Below are 16,788 nucleotides of genomic sequence, written 5' to 3' on the forward strand. Positions count from 1 at the left end.
CTGCCTAATTCTCTACTATATAGTAGGTTAAAAGCAGTAGGCGAGCGAATAAGTATGTCAGAAACCTCAGTAATCATAAATAAGTAGTCAAGAAGTTCCTGGATGGTCTACTGCTTCCGCCCAGATTCTGAAGTGTTCCCAAAGTCCCTTTAAGACAAGTCATTTCACTCGGCGGCCATCTTTGAAACACCTCTCAGGCATGTAAGTTCGGCTCCTATCTCTTTGAATGGGGAAACATCAAGTTCTCCAAAGCTGTTTGCCAAGCTTTCAATTAAATTTCATATTTGTAATCACCAATGAAATCTGTCTCATTTTTTTTTTCCCAAACGCTCGAATCATGGCAAAAAAAACTGTATTTTTTTAGGCTGGATCAAGCTAATGCGCATGCGCAGACTTAAATGCGTGTCTCTTGTGCCTCATTTCGGAGGCGCGCGTCTGACTGTTTCTATAGAAACCGGAGCTTCTAACAGTCGCTGCAGTGACGCGATGATTTTACCAATCGGCGACTGGCTCTTATTTAGAAGGCGGGACTTATTCTGCCATATTGCATGTTGCACTTTCTCCCATTCAAAACAATACGAGTGACGCGTCTTGTGTTATTCTATAGTCTTTGGTGTTCCTCAATGTGTCAGGGAAAAACTCGGATTCAGTTGCAGGTAACAGAAAAGTTTTATTTTGCCCTCACTGAGCACAGGGGGAAAAAAACAACAGGAACACAAGAGAGAGAATGTCCAAAATAAAGTCCTAGCGTCGCTTGTGACGCAGCGTAGAAGTCACTCTGCCTAGAGCGCTGTCCGTGACGCAGCGTTGAAGTCTCACCAAGCTCCAGGTGAGAGCGTTGAGAATGCAGAGAGGGGCTGGAGCAATGCATCCAAGTCTCAAAGGACACAAAGATAGCCAGGGCAGGGAGGAGAACAAAAAGTCTGGCAGAATGAGAAAGAACTGTTCAAAAACAAAAGAAACAAAACAGACAACACTTGGAGCCTAAAAGACACAACACGGCAAGACTAGGCAACAAGAAGAGAAGGTCACGAGCGAAGCGTTAGCGCAAACATACAACAACGGTCTGACAAAAGACTAAGCACAAGGGGATCTAATATAGGGGAAAGCAGACGAGGGATAAGTGGCAACAGGTGAGACAGATCACAATTAAGGATGAGGATAACGAGTGGGAGGGGAAAACGCCACACTGACAGCAGAGCACATGGAGAGCTGTCAAAACAAAACTGATGAGCTTAAAGACAACAGGGCACGCAGACACAGAGACAAGACAACAAAACATGGCAAATCAGACCGAAGTCATGACACAATGGACACTCTTCTATCCCAGGAGGCCACAGGAGAGGATTCGTCATACTCGAACATGGAAGAGAAAAGTGACCCGGATGTTTTCAAATGTGAGTATTGAAAACTAAAAACAGTTCCTTGTGTTAAAATCGCATTTGTTGAACTACTGTAGAGTAAACTGTTGAAGTGTTGAAGGTGTAAAGACGCTAGACAGTACAGTATAGTTGTGATTTTATTGTAAAAACACGTTTTATTATGCACAGCTAACAGGAGAGCTTTAGTAAGCACACATATATCTCCAAAGTGGATTTACATGAATTCTGAACCATATACATCATAAAGTCTCTTACTAAATGTTTATTTAACATCTGACAGGAAAATATTCAATAAGTATTGCAGATGATGAGCACATCACAACATGAAACAGACATCAGAGTGATGTGTGTGTGCTATTATGTAGAATTCAACACTGCTTACATTACATGAATGTACAGTAATATAAATAAATCTACAGTAACTACACATAAGTTATCTATTGTATTTGTCCATTAGTACTGTTGATAAATGAAGGAACATTTGTGTTGGATAAAAAGAGAGTTAACATCATCATCATCATGTGAATGTAGTGTTGAGCACATCAATCTCAGAGGAAACTTTAATCTTGTCTGATGTTACAGAGACAGATGATCACGTGTTTATCCGGTGGAGAGAGGCTGATGAAGGACTGATGCCATCAAAGGCTTTGAGTGACGATACTGCAGAAATGAATACAATCTATTTAAATCTTAAGTTGTAGTTTATTTTAACCCTCTGGTGGTCTTTGGGTTCTTTCTGACCCCAAATGATGTTTGCTTAAATAAAAAAATGGCATGAAAAATTTGTCCAAATGGCATGCAACTTTGTACAGTGGTTAACACTTTCTAGATCTACAAATAAATAAATAAACTGGAATGATATCTGTTTTTATGTTAGTGTGAAAAGTTGTCACATATCCTGCGCCTGCTGTTTCCTTCTACTCCCCACCAGAGGTCACCGGTTCACCATTGTGACCTTGTCATGGCACACACAGTCACACATCACTCTGGACTACATTTCCCATAATTCCCCATCTAGGAACCAATCACACACTCACACCTGTTTCCCACCAGTGACACTTTATAAGCTGCACTCAAACACACACACATTGCTGAGTATTGTTTAGCCCTGTATTGCGCCTTGTTTTCTATCTTGTCTCCATGTTCCTTGTTCCTTGCCTTGTATGTGTTTTTGACCCTGGACTGTTTCTTTGTTTGATGATCGTTTGCTGCCTGCCTTGACCATAGCCTGTGTTTGGATTACTCTTTTGCCTTGCCCTCTTGTATCTGTTTGCTGGTGTTTGACCTCTGCCTGTACGACTACGCTCATATTAAATAAGCCTGCACGTGGATCTCCAACTCTGTTGTCCCGTCCCATATGTTACAAAAGTAGTAACACTCGTGACTTGAAATATAAACGCTCAAAGAATGCATTTAATAGCAACATATTAAACCGTCTATTTATATATTCATAATCCCTTACTAAAGGAGTCCAGACATTAGAAAAATGTCAGTCTATACAATCATTTTATATTTTAGATGAGGGAAATATACATGCTTTACTCGACAACATACTTAAGAATTCTGTGAATTACACTGCGCAAACCAAAAGTAATACTGCCCACTGAATGAAGAAGGGTTGGCTCTCCACAGAGCATAAAATAATAACTTTATTTCATTTTTCGTATTCGTATAAATGAGGAAAAAACAATGTTATGGATGTGACCGGTCTGAAAGCGGCACAGAAGACTGCTTTAAAACTTTTCACAGAGACCTCTAGCAGGCATTTAAACCACCAAATATTGAAATCCGGGATACCAGTATGGTATCTTTTTACTAAACTTATACTCTGTATTGCAAAAGGTTATGGATTAGACCTATTTCTCATGTTGACAAAGCATGTGCGTTGTTCAAGAATCAATTTAGAGACCATGATTTTCCTTCTTATAGAACTGCTTGCAAAAATACGTTGACAAATATTAATGTTTATCATAAAGCATTTTAAAATCGCATGTTTTCCCCAGTCAGGTGAACCGATTGACGTACGCTATTGTCACTCGCAATCATGTCAGATGTTTGTGTCTAAATGATCACACGGATTTCGGCTAGTTTTCAGTTTAAAGCGTCAAAATGATCTAACTTTTTCAAGTCAAAATTATTGCAATATTATTATTTTGTCAGCTTGATCACACGGATTATGATCAATAGGCTATTCATTTTTTTTAACCAACAGGTAAAAACGCGACATCCCGAGGGAAGTGTCCTATGAGACACAATGCTCTTCTGTAAGTTGTACTGTATCATATAGGCCTACCTTTTGATGTTCATATTTCGTTCTGTAACTGGCAAGAGGAAGAGAAGATCGGTTCATGTGCGCCTGATCCGCTTGATCTGCCGCTTACAGGCGCTGCAGTAGCTAATCACACACCGTAGGTTATTAAAGAGCGACATCTATTGTTTAAATTTTGTTATAAAATCGACTGAATTTGAAAGTTGAACCTTTTTCATATCAAAACTAACAAAGCACAAAGAGTATTGTGACTAGTGGATATGTTCTGATATATACGGTAAGCCTGAAACAGATCACAGCAAGAAGCAAGTCATATGACTTAACATGAAGCGCCCGTAACGGTCACGTCCGTAACGCTTGTTATGGTTGTTCAGAGCAACGTAGTGAAATGAATTGTTGATTCTAATAAGCATAATTTAGCTTTGCATATAAAGTTTCAAGTTATTTGCATTTATAATTGTTATATGACATAAACTTAATCTTTAAAACATTACGGACGTGACAGAGCACTGAAGCGTCCTGACCTCTTTATTCCCGCCCTTATAAATTCATCAGGCAGTGCTGTTATGACAAAATGAGTGTATTTATTTCTTAGGCATGCCTCCGTCTTTCTACACAATGCTTACTGTTAAAATAAAATTTTAAAAACTTTGATCCCTTTTTTGAAAGCATGAAATATGGTTGGTTGAAAATTTTATTTAAGCATTGTTGCTTACCTCATATTGTGGATAAACAAGGCAATTTTCTTAATTTCTGTTGGAGCACATTAACACAGTATAATACAGACCTAAATTGACAATTTAAAAAGGGTTTTGTTCTTTTGGTAAAAAAAACTTTTTTTTTTTCATGGTAAAGATGACCTTTGCGTGGAATTGCCCTATACAGAAAAAAATGGTTTGTGCAGAATTTGATCTTTTAATATCACTTAGTAGGCCTACCAATTGATATTAAAAGATAAAATCTGATCTGTTTACTAAGTTTGTTCTTTTAATGTCACTGTGTGTACATTAAGCCACATTAAGCATTTTCTTTATGGGAGGAAAACACAACATATAATTAAATGTGTCGCCTTCACATTCTGGGTTCATCTGCTTTTCTGTACACAGTATGCTTTATTAGTTTGGTCTTTACTGAGTTTGGTCTGTTAATAACACTGTCTTAGTAAATTAAGCCTTGTTAAGCGTTTTAGAATGTCCTGACCCACATTTCTAACTTTCATTCATGGGGATGACATGGATAATTTGACATGGTTTAGTGTAAGATTTTTGCCCATCTTTTGGAAAATGCAGCTTTAAAAGTAAAAAATGATCACTTTATCCAGTAGATGGCTGCAGAGCGGCATTTTTCAAAAATCCATGTCAAATTATCCATGCCATGAAAGCTAGGAATGTGGGTCTTTTATAAAGTAAATTTTACATAAAAAGCTGTTGTTGTATAAAAACCTATTTTAAAAATAGTTGTTTTATAAAAACCTATTTTATTTTAAAATTTCAAAGATATCGTCAATCTTCCAAAAACTGCACAAATGTGGGGTAAAAACATTAATAAACAGAGTAAAATTACATTTGTTAAAATAAAAAAAATAAAAAAATAAATTATTTTGTTACAAAATTACATTTTGTTGTCTGGGATCTCCAGAGACCCTGAAGGTCACGAGTGTCGTCCCCAAACGAAGTACACCAGAGGGTTAATTATTGTAATTTAAACAGAGTTATTACAGCACTTTTCTGATTCTTGATGTCTGTATGTTTGCTGCAGAGCTTTTGTGGTGGAGCAGGACCTGCAAGACAAGGTGACGGAGGCATTTGTGGGGAAAAGAAACCAGCAGGGATTGAACAGCGTGAAGACGAGTAAATAATGACTGAATTTATATGTTTGGGTGAACTAACCCTTTATGATCCCAAATAGAAATTGTATGAAATGTATGTATTTATATATACATAGTATTATATTATAGTAGTATCTTGAAAAAGTTAACTTTAAGAAATAAGCAGCTTTAATTAGCGTTTGTGCCCGAGACACGGAAAAAAATGATTTATAAAATTCACATTTACATTTATTTACAGTTATGCTTTTATCCAAAGTGACTTACAGTGCTCTTATTACAGGGATGATCCCACTGGAGCAGGGACGTGCAGAGAGTTCCTCAGGGGCAGGGGCTCAAATGTAAAAAAAAAAAAAAAATTATATATATATATATATATATATATATATATATAAATATATATTGCTTAAGACAAAAAACAGATAATGAAAGGACAGACAAGCAGCTCATTCAAGCCATCCAACTTTTACTCACATTCCTTTTTCTTTTACTTTAACTTTCCTTTCTTCTTACGTCGAGAGTCTCGTGTTCTAAGTTAAGTTTTGCTGCAAAGTTCAACCAAAGACTCAAACTTAAGCCGCAACAAACCAACTAACTGAATACATTCCAGGGGTATAAAAGGGGATGAGACTGACTTCTAAGGAAGTGTATCATTCGGGGTTTCGGAATTGACGTCATTTCTGGTGCGCCGTGTTTATGTCCTGGAGGTAAGAGCTATTGGTGGCAGTTGCATTACGAATATTTTATGTTAGAAGGGGTAACTTGCACACCATAGGCTAATTTCGCACTTCCACGTTAGTTGCTTCCGGTTATCCAGAAGCAAGTCGTTCTGTTGTGTGCCTCAGTGTAGCAATTCAAAACAAAAACAACCTTATTTCAGTTTTCACGACTTCCCATCAAATGCACATCAAAGAATAAGTGGGTATGTGCAATCAGAAGAGATGAAGGGTCGACGTTTGTAATTTGCAGAGGCAGTACGTTAGTCTGTAGTCAACATTTCACCACTGCTGACTACATTCAGGGAAGTTGTCGTCTGAAGGTTGGTGTAGTTCCCAGTCGTTTTCAGTGGAACAATTTTTATGTACTACCTTAAAAGCAGTCTGCACTCGAGAGATCTAGTGCTCAACAAGGGGTAGATGTGTGTGCCCCGAAGAGTATGGATGTCCTGACTAATGATAGTTTGGAAGTTAGCATCAAGGACCATGACTACGTGGCACACACCCCTCCCGGTAAGTATCTGAGTTTAAGTGTAGAGGCAAAATGTTCACACAGTAGTGTAAATATTTGGGTACTTCAGAAGTCAGAACCTGCACCTGGAAAACATCGTATAATATTCAGTTATCATTATGAACTTGCAAATTTGTATGCTAATGAAGAGTAAGACAATAAAATACTTATTATATTACTTTTCAAATGTATTATACTGTGTTTTTCCAACTCTATACATTATATACACTGGCTTTTAGAGCTGCTTTACAGCAGGTTTAAAAGTGTTTGCATCTCTGAATTCACTGTTTATTCTTGTAACGGTGCTTTGATCAGTATTGTATAAAGTGCTACATAATTAATCCACTTGAGTAGTTTCATGTTTTTTTTTCTTTTCATTTCTTTATTTAACCTTTAAATTTGTTTGTCATTTTGTAGGTGCACTGGATGAAGCCTTGGAATACATGGCAGAGCTGGAGGCTAGGCTAAAGAGAATTTCACTGGAGACACCAACTACTTTTAGTAGGTTTTGTGTGTCTGATCACACAATCCGCTACTACACCAGGCTTCCCTCACAAGAAGTTTTTCAGATCTTCTGGGAGTCTGTTTGTCCATCTGCCACAAACCTTGTGTACTGGACAAAAGCACAGAGGATGGGTCAAGAAGCTTCCCCAACACCAAGTCCTGCACGGAAAATCCAGCTCATGGATGAGCTCTTCATGTACTGCTGCCGTGTAGCTGCTGGCCTTAGGAAGAAAGTAATTGCTGACATCTTTATTGTAAGCATGGCCACAGTAAGCAGGACAGTCATAAAAAAAATGGACCGAAAGCATGATGACTGCAGGGTTTTTTTTAGTGCAATCAGCTTGGTGAAATTAAAAATACAATTCGTGTCTGTGACAGACGGTGTTTACGGAGCATGACTGATGATCCAAAATAGCCTAAGCTGACTATTAAAAAGAAAAACATCAATACACAAATAAAATATCCTCTGGATGGTTATGTCTGATTGTGTGTCAGTCACAAAGTCACACCACTGCAGACCGGTTACTGCAAGCTGGCCTTGAAACTGCGAATAATATTTGTGTTTCTTTGAGTTTGGCTTGACCTTTTGGATTTTAATGAATGAAGCCTGACCTACACTTTCAGCAGAGGTGCTTTTCACTTCCACCAGACCGAATGGGAAGATTTCAGATGGGTCATATACTCTCCCATCTGGACTGGCTCCCAGATGTGCCGCAAGGTAAAATGGTAACACTCTTTGTTTCAGAATATTTTTTCAAATATCTGGCTCAAGTTCAATCCATGTTTCATAGCACTTGTCTGCCTTGTGCCTTTTAGTATGTGTGCTGCCAATGACTGGCTAGCAGATTCTCCAAACACATGACAAACTTCCCTGAACCTGCTTGAGGTGACTCTTGGTTGACGTACTTGTGCCAGGCAGCACGTTTTGGCTGTAGTCTAATACCGCGCTCAATCTGACTAGATAAGATGTGGGACACTTGTATGGACTGCAAATGAAAGGACTGGCCGTGAATGGGAACAAAGATTCGTACTAAGCTGACTACCAGGCACTGGCAGATTGCTGATCTTCCTGCTGTAGATTTCCCCAGTCGGGAGTGGATAGTGATAGGAAAGAGGGCTGCCATGAGGTAAATGACCAAACTGCGAGTGGACCAACTCCATTTTTGACATCCCTCCTAGTATATGAGCCAACAAAGGTTTTGGGTGATCACCTTGACGACCGGAATGTGTTCCCAGCCTGTGGTGGCGCATTGAGATTCAGGAGGCTCGAACCTTATTGACCTGAGGATTTGAAGTGGGGTAATTACTACTACTGTGTCTTATTGTACATGCCTTTGCTATTTTGTTTTTATTGAATTTGTTGTTAGGAAATTGTTGTTTTGTGCTTTGCATGTTTGTTCTGTTATGTACGTTTGATTTACACTTTATAGGATGATGTTGTGCTCTCAACAGCTAATGAGCACCAACTAGGAAGGTCACCATTGTTGGGTGACTGATCCCTCTGACAACATGTGATGGGTGTTTTTGGCCAAATCATAACATGGAAAGTGCATATGTGTATGTGTGTGTGTGCTTGTGTCTCATTTTGTTCTCTTTTCCCTTCAGAATTGGGGTACCAGTACTAGCCGGTGTCCTTTGTGTGTGGTGGTGGTGCGGCTGTCGGTCTGCAGCGTTCACAACGGGGGTATTGGTGCTGTATTGATGTGTTTATCCGATAGGCAAGACGAATTCCCCAGTTCTGAAGTGATAAAATTGTGTTTGTGTGGATGTGCAAGAAGTTTATGATTGATGTACCTTTTTTAATTTTTATACATTAAAGAGACTGGACTATTTTCTTGAAAGTGTTTATTGAATAAATTGTGTGAAACATTCCATCATTTTCCGATATCTGTCTCAGCCACTACGTATCTGTGTGCTTGTGGTACTTCGTGTACCTGTGGGTCCCCGGCCAATTTCCGGGGTGAAGTAGTGTATTTGTTGCCATAATTGGCGCCGTGTTAAGCTTTTGATAGCAGACTGCGTGGTGAGAAATATCACTTATGAAAAAAGAATTCATTACATTTGGTTATCCATATTGGAAAATGCAAATGGGTTCTATAGAAACTATGCCTATAGAATCAATATCTATCTTTAGATGTAAAAAATGGTTCATTTATTAATCATTAAATGAGTTGGATTAAATAATAGACAAATGTATTAAACTGAATGAAAAGCGATGCAAATCAAAAGTTTGATAGTAATAGCATTATGAAAGGCAGTTACTGTAAACAAAACATTTATAAAGATGAAACACTTACTTTGTTATATTAGTACTAAGAGTTTTGAAAATGTACCAATTTTGCTTGTGAAAACTGCACCAAAGCAATTAAAAAACCTGTAAAACATAATAAAGCCTTTGGGAACTCTATAACCACATTTAATTAGCTTTAGTTGTGAGGCAAGCATAAACTGAACCCATGAATGTGCTGAAACTGAATAGCAAATATAGCCAAGACAGAAACAAAAAAAGAGTCCTGTCTGAAAGAGATTACAAGAATATCGTTCCTTGGTTATATATATTATTATACAGTAGCTCTGGTGTAAACATCAATATTTTCTTAAAATTAGAACAGCTTTTAAAACTTAATTAAGAGTTATCGTCCTTCATGTGAACAGAACTACAAACTGTTATACTTGGCAGAAAATGTATTCCAATTTATACCAATACATACTTCTGTTGGAAAGTATGTCGGTTTCATTATGTTGCTGTTTTAATAAAAGCAATAAACCATGACCATGCTGTGCACATTTTCATTCTTAGATTTATACTCATTCACTTTACACACTCCATATTGCATTGTAATTCTAAAATATGGTGCTTTAACCTGACTCACCTGTTATCCAGCAAGCACACAGAGTGACTGTGTTTTAGTGTCTTTTCTATTATTCATTAGAATTCATTATTCATAATGATGTCATTATCTGTGCCTTTCCAAATAAGCTATTCAACATTGGTCACGTCCCGAATATGTAGATGCAATTACACTTTAATAATCTGTACAACTATAACAGCAGAAGACTATTATTCTGTCACACAGAACTGAGGAAGAACTGATGACACCACGGGTTCATCTCTGCATGACCAATCAGAGGAAAGGGGGATTTCACCCCTCCCCCCATTTTCTACCTGACAAAACAAAGTATCAGGCCTAATTTATTTATCTATTAATTAACTTATTTAGTTAATTAATTAATTTATTTATTTTCTGAAAATACAAATAAAGGCAGTTTATTTCAAATTGAAAAGCAAACTATGGAAACATACACTGACACACATTTAATGTCCAAACCACATTTTCATAAACTTGTAAAAACTACTTCCTGAGAATGAATCTTTCTGAATAACAAAGCAGATCAGAGTGAGTGCATGTGTTGACATGTCTGACTGTCATTCTTATTGTCACGTCTTTTCCTGAAAATGTTTACATCATCTGTAGGAGTGAAAGAAATTCCAGAGCTGCTGTTCAACATAACAGTTCAGAGGAGGAAACAGAAGGATCTGAGGTGAGCGTTTCATCTTTCTTTAGTTGTTTTCATGTGTGTGTGTCGTCTCATGATGTGTCATTGGTCACTTCTGAGACGTTAATGCTGTGCTGAAGTCATTCTGATGGTTTTAAACCTTTATGTTGTGATCAAACAGATGATCAAGTGTGTCTTTGTAAGTGAATCACATTCTGATATTGTGTCGCATGGTGTGAAATCACTGTTTCTCTGTTTTCCTCTCTATTAGTGAGTCTGTGATTTCTTGAACAGTATTTCGTGCACTCCACTCTTTGAATGAGAAACTATCACTCAACAGCTTCATGCGGCTGCAGACAGGTTTGATGTAATACTGCCTGCTTCTGTCTGTATGCTGAATTCTATATGAATAAGCAGCATTTCTTCTACATCAGTGTAGTTCACTGTAAGTGCCGAACATTAGTGACACAGTGGTAGTAGTGCACTAGATCAGGTCACAGGTTCTGCAGGTTTGAGCCTGACCTGCGTCACGTCCCAGTCCCTCGTCTCTGTCCACTATCCTGTCTTTAAAAACAAAACAAAACATAGCCTACAGATGTGTGCAAAGCTGATGTGTGTCTCAATGTACAAAATAGATTTCAAAAATACAGTAAGAGTTTAGAGTGTTTGTTGTGTTCATTAAGTGTTTCTTAATGTGATGCAACATTGTTAATGTTAATTTAATCAGATCAGTAATTTTGTTCATGTTTGTCATTTATATTATAAAACAGTATGTTCATTTAGCTTTCATTCAACAGCTTTTTCATATTTGTAACCATTATAGCACTTCGATATGTATAGCATTATATCTTTTGTCCATATGACATCAATTTTACATGGATATAGATATAAACATACGTTTTAATAGCAAACAGGAAGAAAAGAAATGAAGTGAACACTGAAAAACATTAACAGACCACAATAACAGGAACTCTAACAGACATAAAGCAAAAGCAGGAACTCTAACTAACTGCAGCCGTAACAGCTTTACACACAGTCATGAGGATATTGAGACGAGACCTGACAGAAACATCAGTACTTGTATACACAAGGGTTAATGGGCAAAACAAGACGCAGATGACACTAGAAATCAAGGCACACGATTGCAATACAGAGTAAAAGGTCTTAAATACAAAACTAAGTCCCAAGGCCTAGAGTGGCCGACTGTCCAGTTTTAAAATACCAGGTTTGCCTAATTTGAATCGCCTGAATGAATTAATCAATGACTCACGTTAAGACAGATACTTGTTGTCACCTACTGTCGGTTTAATTTTATATACAACCTCCGAAGCACCAGGACTATTTTGGGGATTTCCACCTGGATGTGGCCTAAACAAATTGAAAAGCTTCCCATACCCACATACAGTGATATAAATCTTGGTGCCATTTTACAGGAAACTCTAGGAACACTGCTGAAAGTGATAAAAAATTATAGTAGGCTATATATTCTCTGTGCTGTAATAAACCCCTCAAAAAAGAGGCGCTTTTTGATTTTTTTGTTATAAATTCTGATTTGAAAGTATACCATAAACTGTATCGCACCCTCACAGTTCAAAAAGCTTATGCTACATCCTACACCTTCCATAAGACATCAGTTACACTATTTTTGTAAGTTGAATATGGAAGGTGGTCTGGTGGAAGCTAGATATTTTACTTGTTAAATATGAATATTTTTTACACAAACACATCGCTTCAGATGGACTTTATTAACCCCCCGGAACCATGTGGAGTACGTTTATAATGGATGGATGTTGATGGATGCACTTTCTTCAGCTCATACTTGTTGATCCCGTTCACTGCCATTATGGAGCTTGGCTGTGTCAGGATATTTATTCATATTTCTCTGACTGTGTTCATCAGAAAGAAGAAAATCATACACACCTAGGATGCCTTGAGGGTGAGTAAATCTTGGGATAATTTTCATTTTAATGTGAACTAATCCTTTAAGATGAATAAATACTGTAACAAATGTATTGCGCATTCTTAGTTCATGTTAATTAATACATTAATGTTGACAAATAAACCTTTTTGTAAAGTGCAACCCTTTTTCTTCGTGCCCATCAGCAGTGAGTGAGTGAAGGACGATGGCATCTGCTGAACAGCATTGTGACACACTAGATGAGCAGGAAGAGGAAAAGCTGAAACACAAGGAAGGTAATAAAGGAAAGAATATCAGTATAATTTTAATGTTTTCATTTAATAAATCATTATTCTCCCTCTATTTTAGTCCAGATGAGCAGCAGCACTCACAGTGAAGTCAGTGTTGATCTGAATGCTGAAACAGGAGCAACTGTCAATGTTCCTGTACTCACTGGAAACACCATCACAGGTCCAGTGACCTTCAACTACAACACTGCAGGAAACGGTATCAATATAACAGTGCTCACTGAGACACAACTAATGAAGTTTGTTTTATGGCAGTATTGCTCATAGGACAGACAAGCTTTGGCTACATAACATTCTTTTCTTTAGTTTATCTGTATATTTTGTCCTTCATTTTTTACTTCTCTCCTTTTCTCTCTCCACACAGCGCCACCAAAACCCTTAGAGAGAGAGACAGAGAAGCACACAGCAGAACAAGGTACAACAGTCGTATTCTCTCACACTGTACTGACAGATGCCAACCAATACAGACCCGTTCGTTGGGTTTGGTTGGAGCTTGTTGGTGCATGTTCAATCTGCGTTCATCAGGTTGTGCAATCTTTGAGCAGGGACATAATGTTACGCAGCTCACATGCAGTGTTAAAGGATTAGTCCACTTTCAAATTAAAATTACCTTATGTCCATCAGGATCAGAAGATGTCCATGTCCTTCTTTCTTCAGTCAAAAAGAAATGAAGGTTTTTGATGAAAACATTCCAGGATTATTCTCCTTATAGTGGACTTCAATGACCTCCAAACAGTTGAAGGTCAAAATTACAGTTTCAGTGCAGCTTCAAAGGGCTTTAAACGATACCAGACGAGGAATAAGGGTCTTATCTAGCAAAAGTCATTTTCTAAAAAAAAATACAAATGTATATGCTTTATAAACACAAATGATCACCTTGCAAGTGCTTCCGCCAGACCACGATTCCGTATTCTTCAAAGAGCTTACGCTGTATGTCCTGCACCCTCCCTATTCCCTATTCCTTTTTTTTCTGTAAGTAGAATTGGGAAGACGTAGGACAGCGTAAGCTTTTTGAAGAATATGAAAGTGCGGTCTGGCGGAAGCACTTGCAAGGCGATCATTTGTTTATATAAAGCATATATATTTTAATTTTTTTTTTCGAAAATGACCGGTCATTTCACTAGATAAGACCCTTTTTCCTCGTCTGGTATTGTTTAAAGCCCTTTGAAGCTGCACTGAAAGTGTAATTTTGACCTTAATCGTTTGGGGGCCATTGAAGTCCACTATAAGGAGAATAATCCTGGAATGTTTTCATCAAAAACCTTAATTTCTTTTTGACTGAAGAAAGAAGGACATGGACATCTTGGATGACATATGGGTGAGTAAATTATCAGGAAATTTTAATTTGAAAGTGGACTAGTCCTTTAAAGTATACATTACTTAAAGTTGGGGTATTCTTTTTTTCAGCTATGCTGTTGGACATTGTTGATATTTGAAATCAACCCAAACAAACCCACCCCTCTCTTCATTGCTCCGCCTCCAAAACTTACACTCCAATCCTAACCACCCTGCTCCGAGTCGGTCTCAAACCGCTGCCTGATCGCTGCTGGCATGCAAGACGAGTGCACTACCAATGACACTGAACACCTCATTCTCTAGCGGTCATCAGTGTGCAGTGGTTTACCTGCTCAACTCTCACTATCTCACACACTGTAACACACACAATGCGAGTGGATGTCTGTTTATCACAGCTGAGGCACAACAAAATGAGTAAATACAAAGTGTTCGTTGTTAGTCGCAAACAACACAGCAGCTCCAGACAATCAAACCCAGTGTTACTCACAAAGCAGCCTCCGTTTCTGTTTTCAGGCCTTCCCACTTAGTTCTCTCCAGCGCTGGAAAGCTTTTCTAATATAAACATGGGCCCTAAAGCATTTTGCCCAGGCATAAACCTTCATTCCAGTGATATTCTTATGAGCTCTTTTGTATTGTGTCCCATTTAGCTCTGCAGTTTTTTCTTCTTATTTTCAAATCTCCCTCTTGTTCGTTCTCTCTCCTCGACCGTCATACACCCCCTAATGCTGATTATTTAGATGTTTGTTGTTGGTGTCGGCCCGACTAACTAGAGGTCTGCGCAGGACTGTTTTTTTCGTCCCGCTCCCGCCCCGGCCGCTCCCGCAAGGTTCTCTTCCGCACGCACCCACTCCTGCCTAAAATTCACTCTGTGTTCACTTGCTATCCGCATATAGTGATTTTCTTCTCGACCTGACGGGTCCCGCTAAATTTAGATTGTTTCCAGAATCTCGCATTTAAACTTCCCCAAAAGAAAGAGAGTGACTGGGGATAACAAATATAAAATGTTGCATAGCATATACAAGATTTTTATTTGTTATTTGTCTTATGATGCTGTCAACACCCAAAAAAATGTCAGAGGAAAAATGTCTCAAAGAATATTAGGCTAAATATCACAGAGAAAAAATAGGCTAAATTAAATAGCCTACAACATGTCCCTCAAAACTATAGGCTAAGCCAAAAATACATAAACGAAAACTGTTGGCTTACTAGCTATGCTGCAAAATGAAATCTTTAACATCCACCTAAGAACAGAATGACACTGACTGACGACTGTTTCAAAACGTCTGTCCTCCAAAATCCGATCACAAAGATTGAATGTTCTTTGAAGGTGCACTCGCGCAGACCTCTAATGCAAAGAACATATCTTGCCAGGTTTCTCAGGACAGGGAGCTGGGGACTGTGTGAACGCCACCACTGCAGAAAGTTTTGTTCTCTTCAAGTTCAAGCACAGATGCGCTGATGTCAAAGCATCTCGGGAGCGACCGGGTTTTTGTCAGACCGCCCGCTCCCGCCTAAAGTACACTATAGTTACCGACCACAATCCGCCTTTCATTCAAAATGTAATCCCGCGCAGCAAGAAATCTTATCGGGTCCCACGGTTCCCACGGGAATGCAGACCTCTACGACTAACTGCCAAACAGTGTTTATGAAATACTACTGAGTCCCCCTTTAAAGTCCCTGTGAACCGGAAGTTGCAAACGTCTTTTCTACAGTGTTGTGACGTATTTCCAAGTGAAACGGAATATTGAATAGAGGGCAGGGTTTTACTTTAGCGCTCCTCCTCTCCATCTCTCGCTCATAGCAGACTAACGGTTGGAGGGGAGTGGTTTACGCGTTTTCAACCCAAGCCGTCAAACTGCCGTCATCAGAGAAGGAACGCTATTCCAGACCAGAAGTAACTTTTCAGATTTTGATTAAAGATTACCACGACAAACAAATTTTTTCTGTGTATTAACTTGCATGGATTAATTGTTCACCACAAGACTAGTAATATGCACTAACAAAGTAAATAGGGTCAATTTTGATTTCATGCCGACTTTAAGTAAGTACTTACAAATTATTAACAAACTATTAGTTTATTCATAGTTTATATATTGTAGTTGCTACACTGTTAATATGTTAATATTTACGAGGACTCTCCATAGGCATAATGGTTTTTATACTGTACAAAAACTGTAGAACCCTACACTAACTCTACCCCTAAACTTACCCACCACAGAAAACTCTCTCTCTCTCAAGTGGCAGCTGTGGCCTAATGGTTAGTGAGTCAGACATGTAACCTGCTGCCACAGCAAAAATAGCTGCCCCCTGCTCTGGCTGTGTGTTCACAGTGTGTGTTCAATACTCACTTCTGTGTGTGCACTTTAGACGTTCAGATCAAGCCTCCAACATGCTTCTGTTGCGTTGTTTTCCCCCTCTAATGAGTCTGCACAAATTGAGTTTACAACAAAAACTGCATTAAACAAATATGTAGATTTCACAAGCCATTTTTGCTCATAACTTCATGAAAATTGCACAGATCATGGATCAGCACTATTTAAAGCACATTCTTAGGATTAAAATGAGCCCAAAAACAACATAAT

At 38.3% G+C, this 16,788-nt stretch overlaps 1 protein-coding gene and 1 long non-coding RNA gene across 2 annotated transcripts in view; both read left to right on the forward strand.

Annotated features, from left to right (window-relative positions):
- Positions 1 to 5,816: 5,816 nt before the first annotated feature.
- On the forward strand, positions 5,817 to 9,887 carry LOC127508985 (uncharacterized). The gene is made up of 3 exons (XR_007929068.1): positions 5,817 to 7,925; positions 8,024 to 8,506; positions 8,813 to 9,887. It is a non-coding gene; the product is annotated as an uncharacterized LOC127508985 (long non-coding RNA).
- A 665-nt stretch (positions 9,888 to 10,552) lies between these two features.
- LOC127508730 (NACHT, LRR and PYD domains-containing protein 12) overlaps positions 10,553 to 16,788 on the forward strand; it is a 38,628-nt gene continuing 32,392 nt past the window's right edge. Inside the window, exons 1-5 of the mRNA XM_051887020.1 lie at positions 10,553 to 10,750; positions 12,605 to 12,641; positions 12,809 to 12,898; positions 12,972 to 13,109; positions 13,275 to 13,325. Coding sequence (XP_051742980.1) covers positions 12,829 to 12,898; positions 12,972 to 13,109; positions 13,275 to 13,325 — 259 coding nt within the window. The 5' untranslated portion in view covers positions 10,553 to 10,750; positions 12,605 to 12,641; positions 12,809 to 12,828. The remainder of the gene's footprint in view (positions 10,751 to 12,604; positions 12,642 to 12,808; positions 12,899 to 12,971; positions 13,110 to 13,274; positions 13,326 to 16,788) is intronic.

This window comes from Ctenopharyngodon idella, chromosome 3 (genome assembly GCF_019924925.1).
Source record: "Ctenopharyngodon idella isolate HZGC_01 chromosome 3, HZGC01, whole genome shotgun sequence".
Taxonomy (NCBI): Eukaryota; Metazoa; Chordata; class Actinopteri; order Cypriniformes; family Xenocyprididae; genus Ctenopharyngodon; species Ctenopharyngodon idella.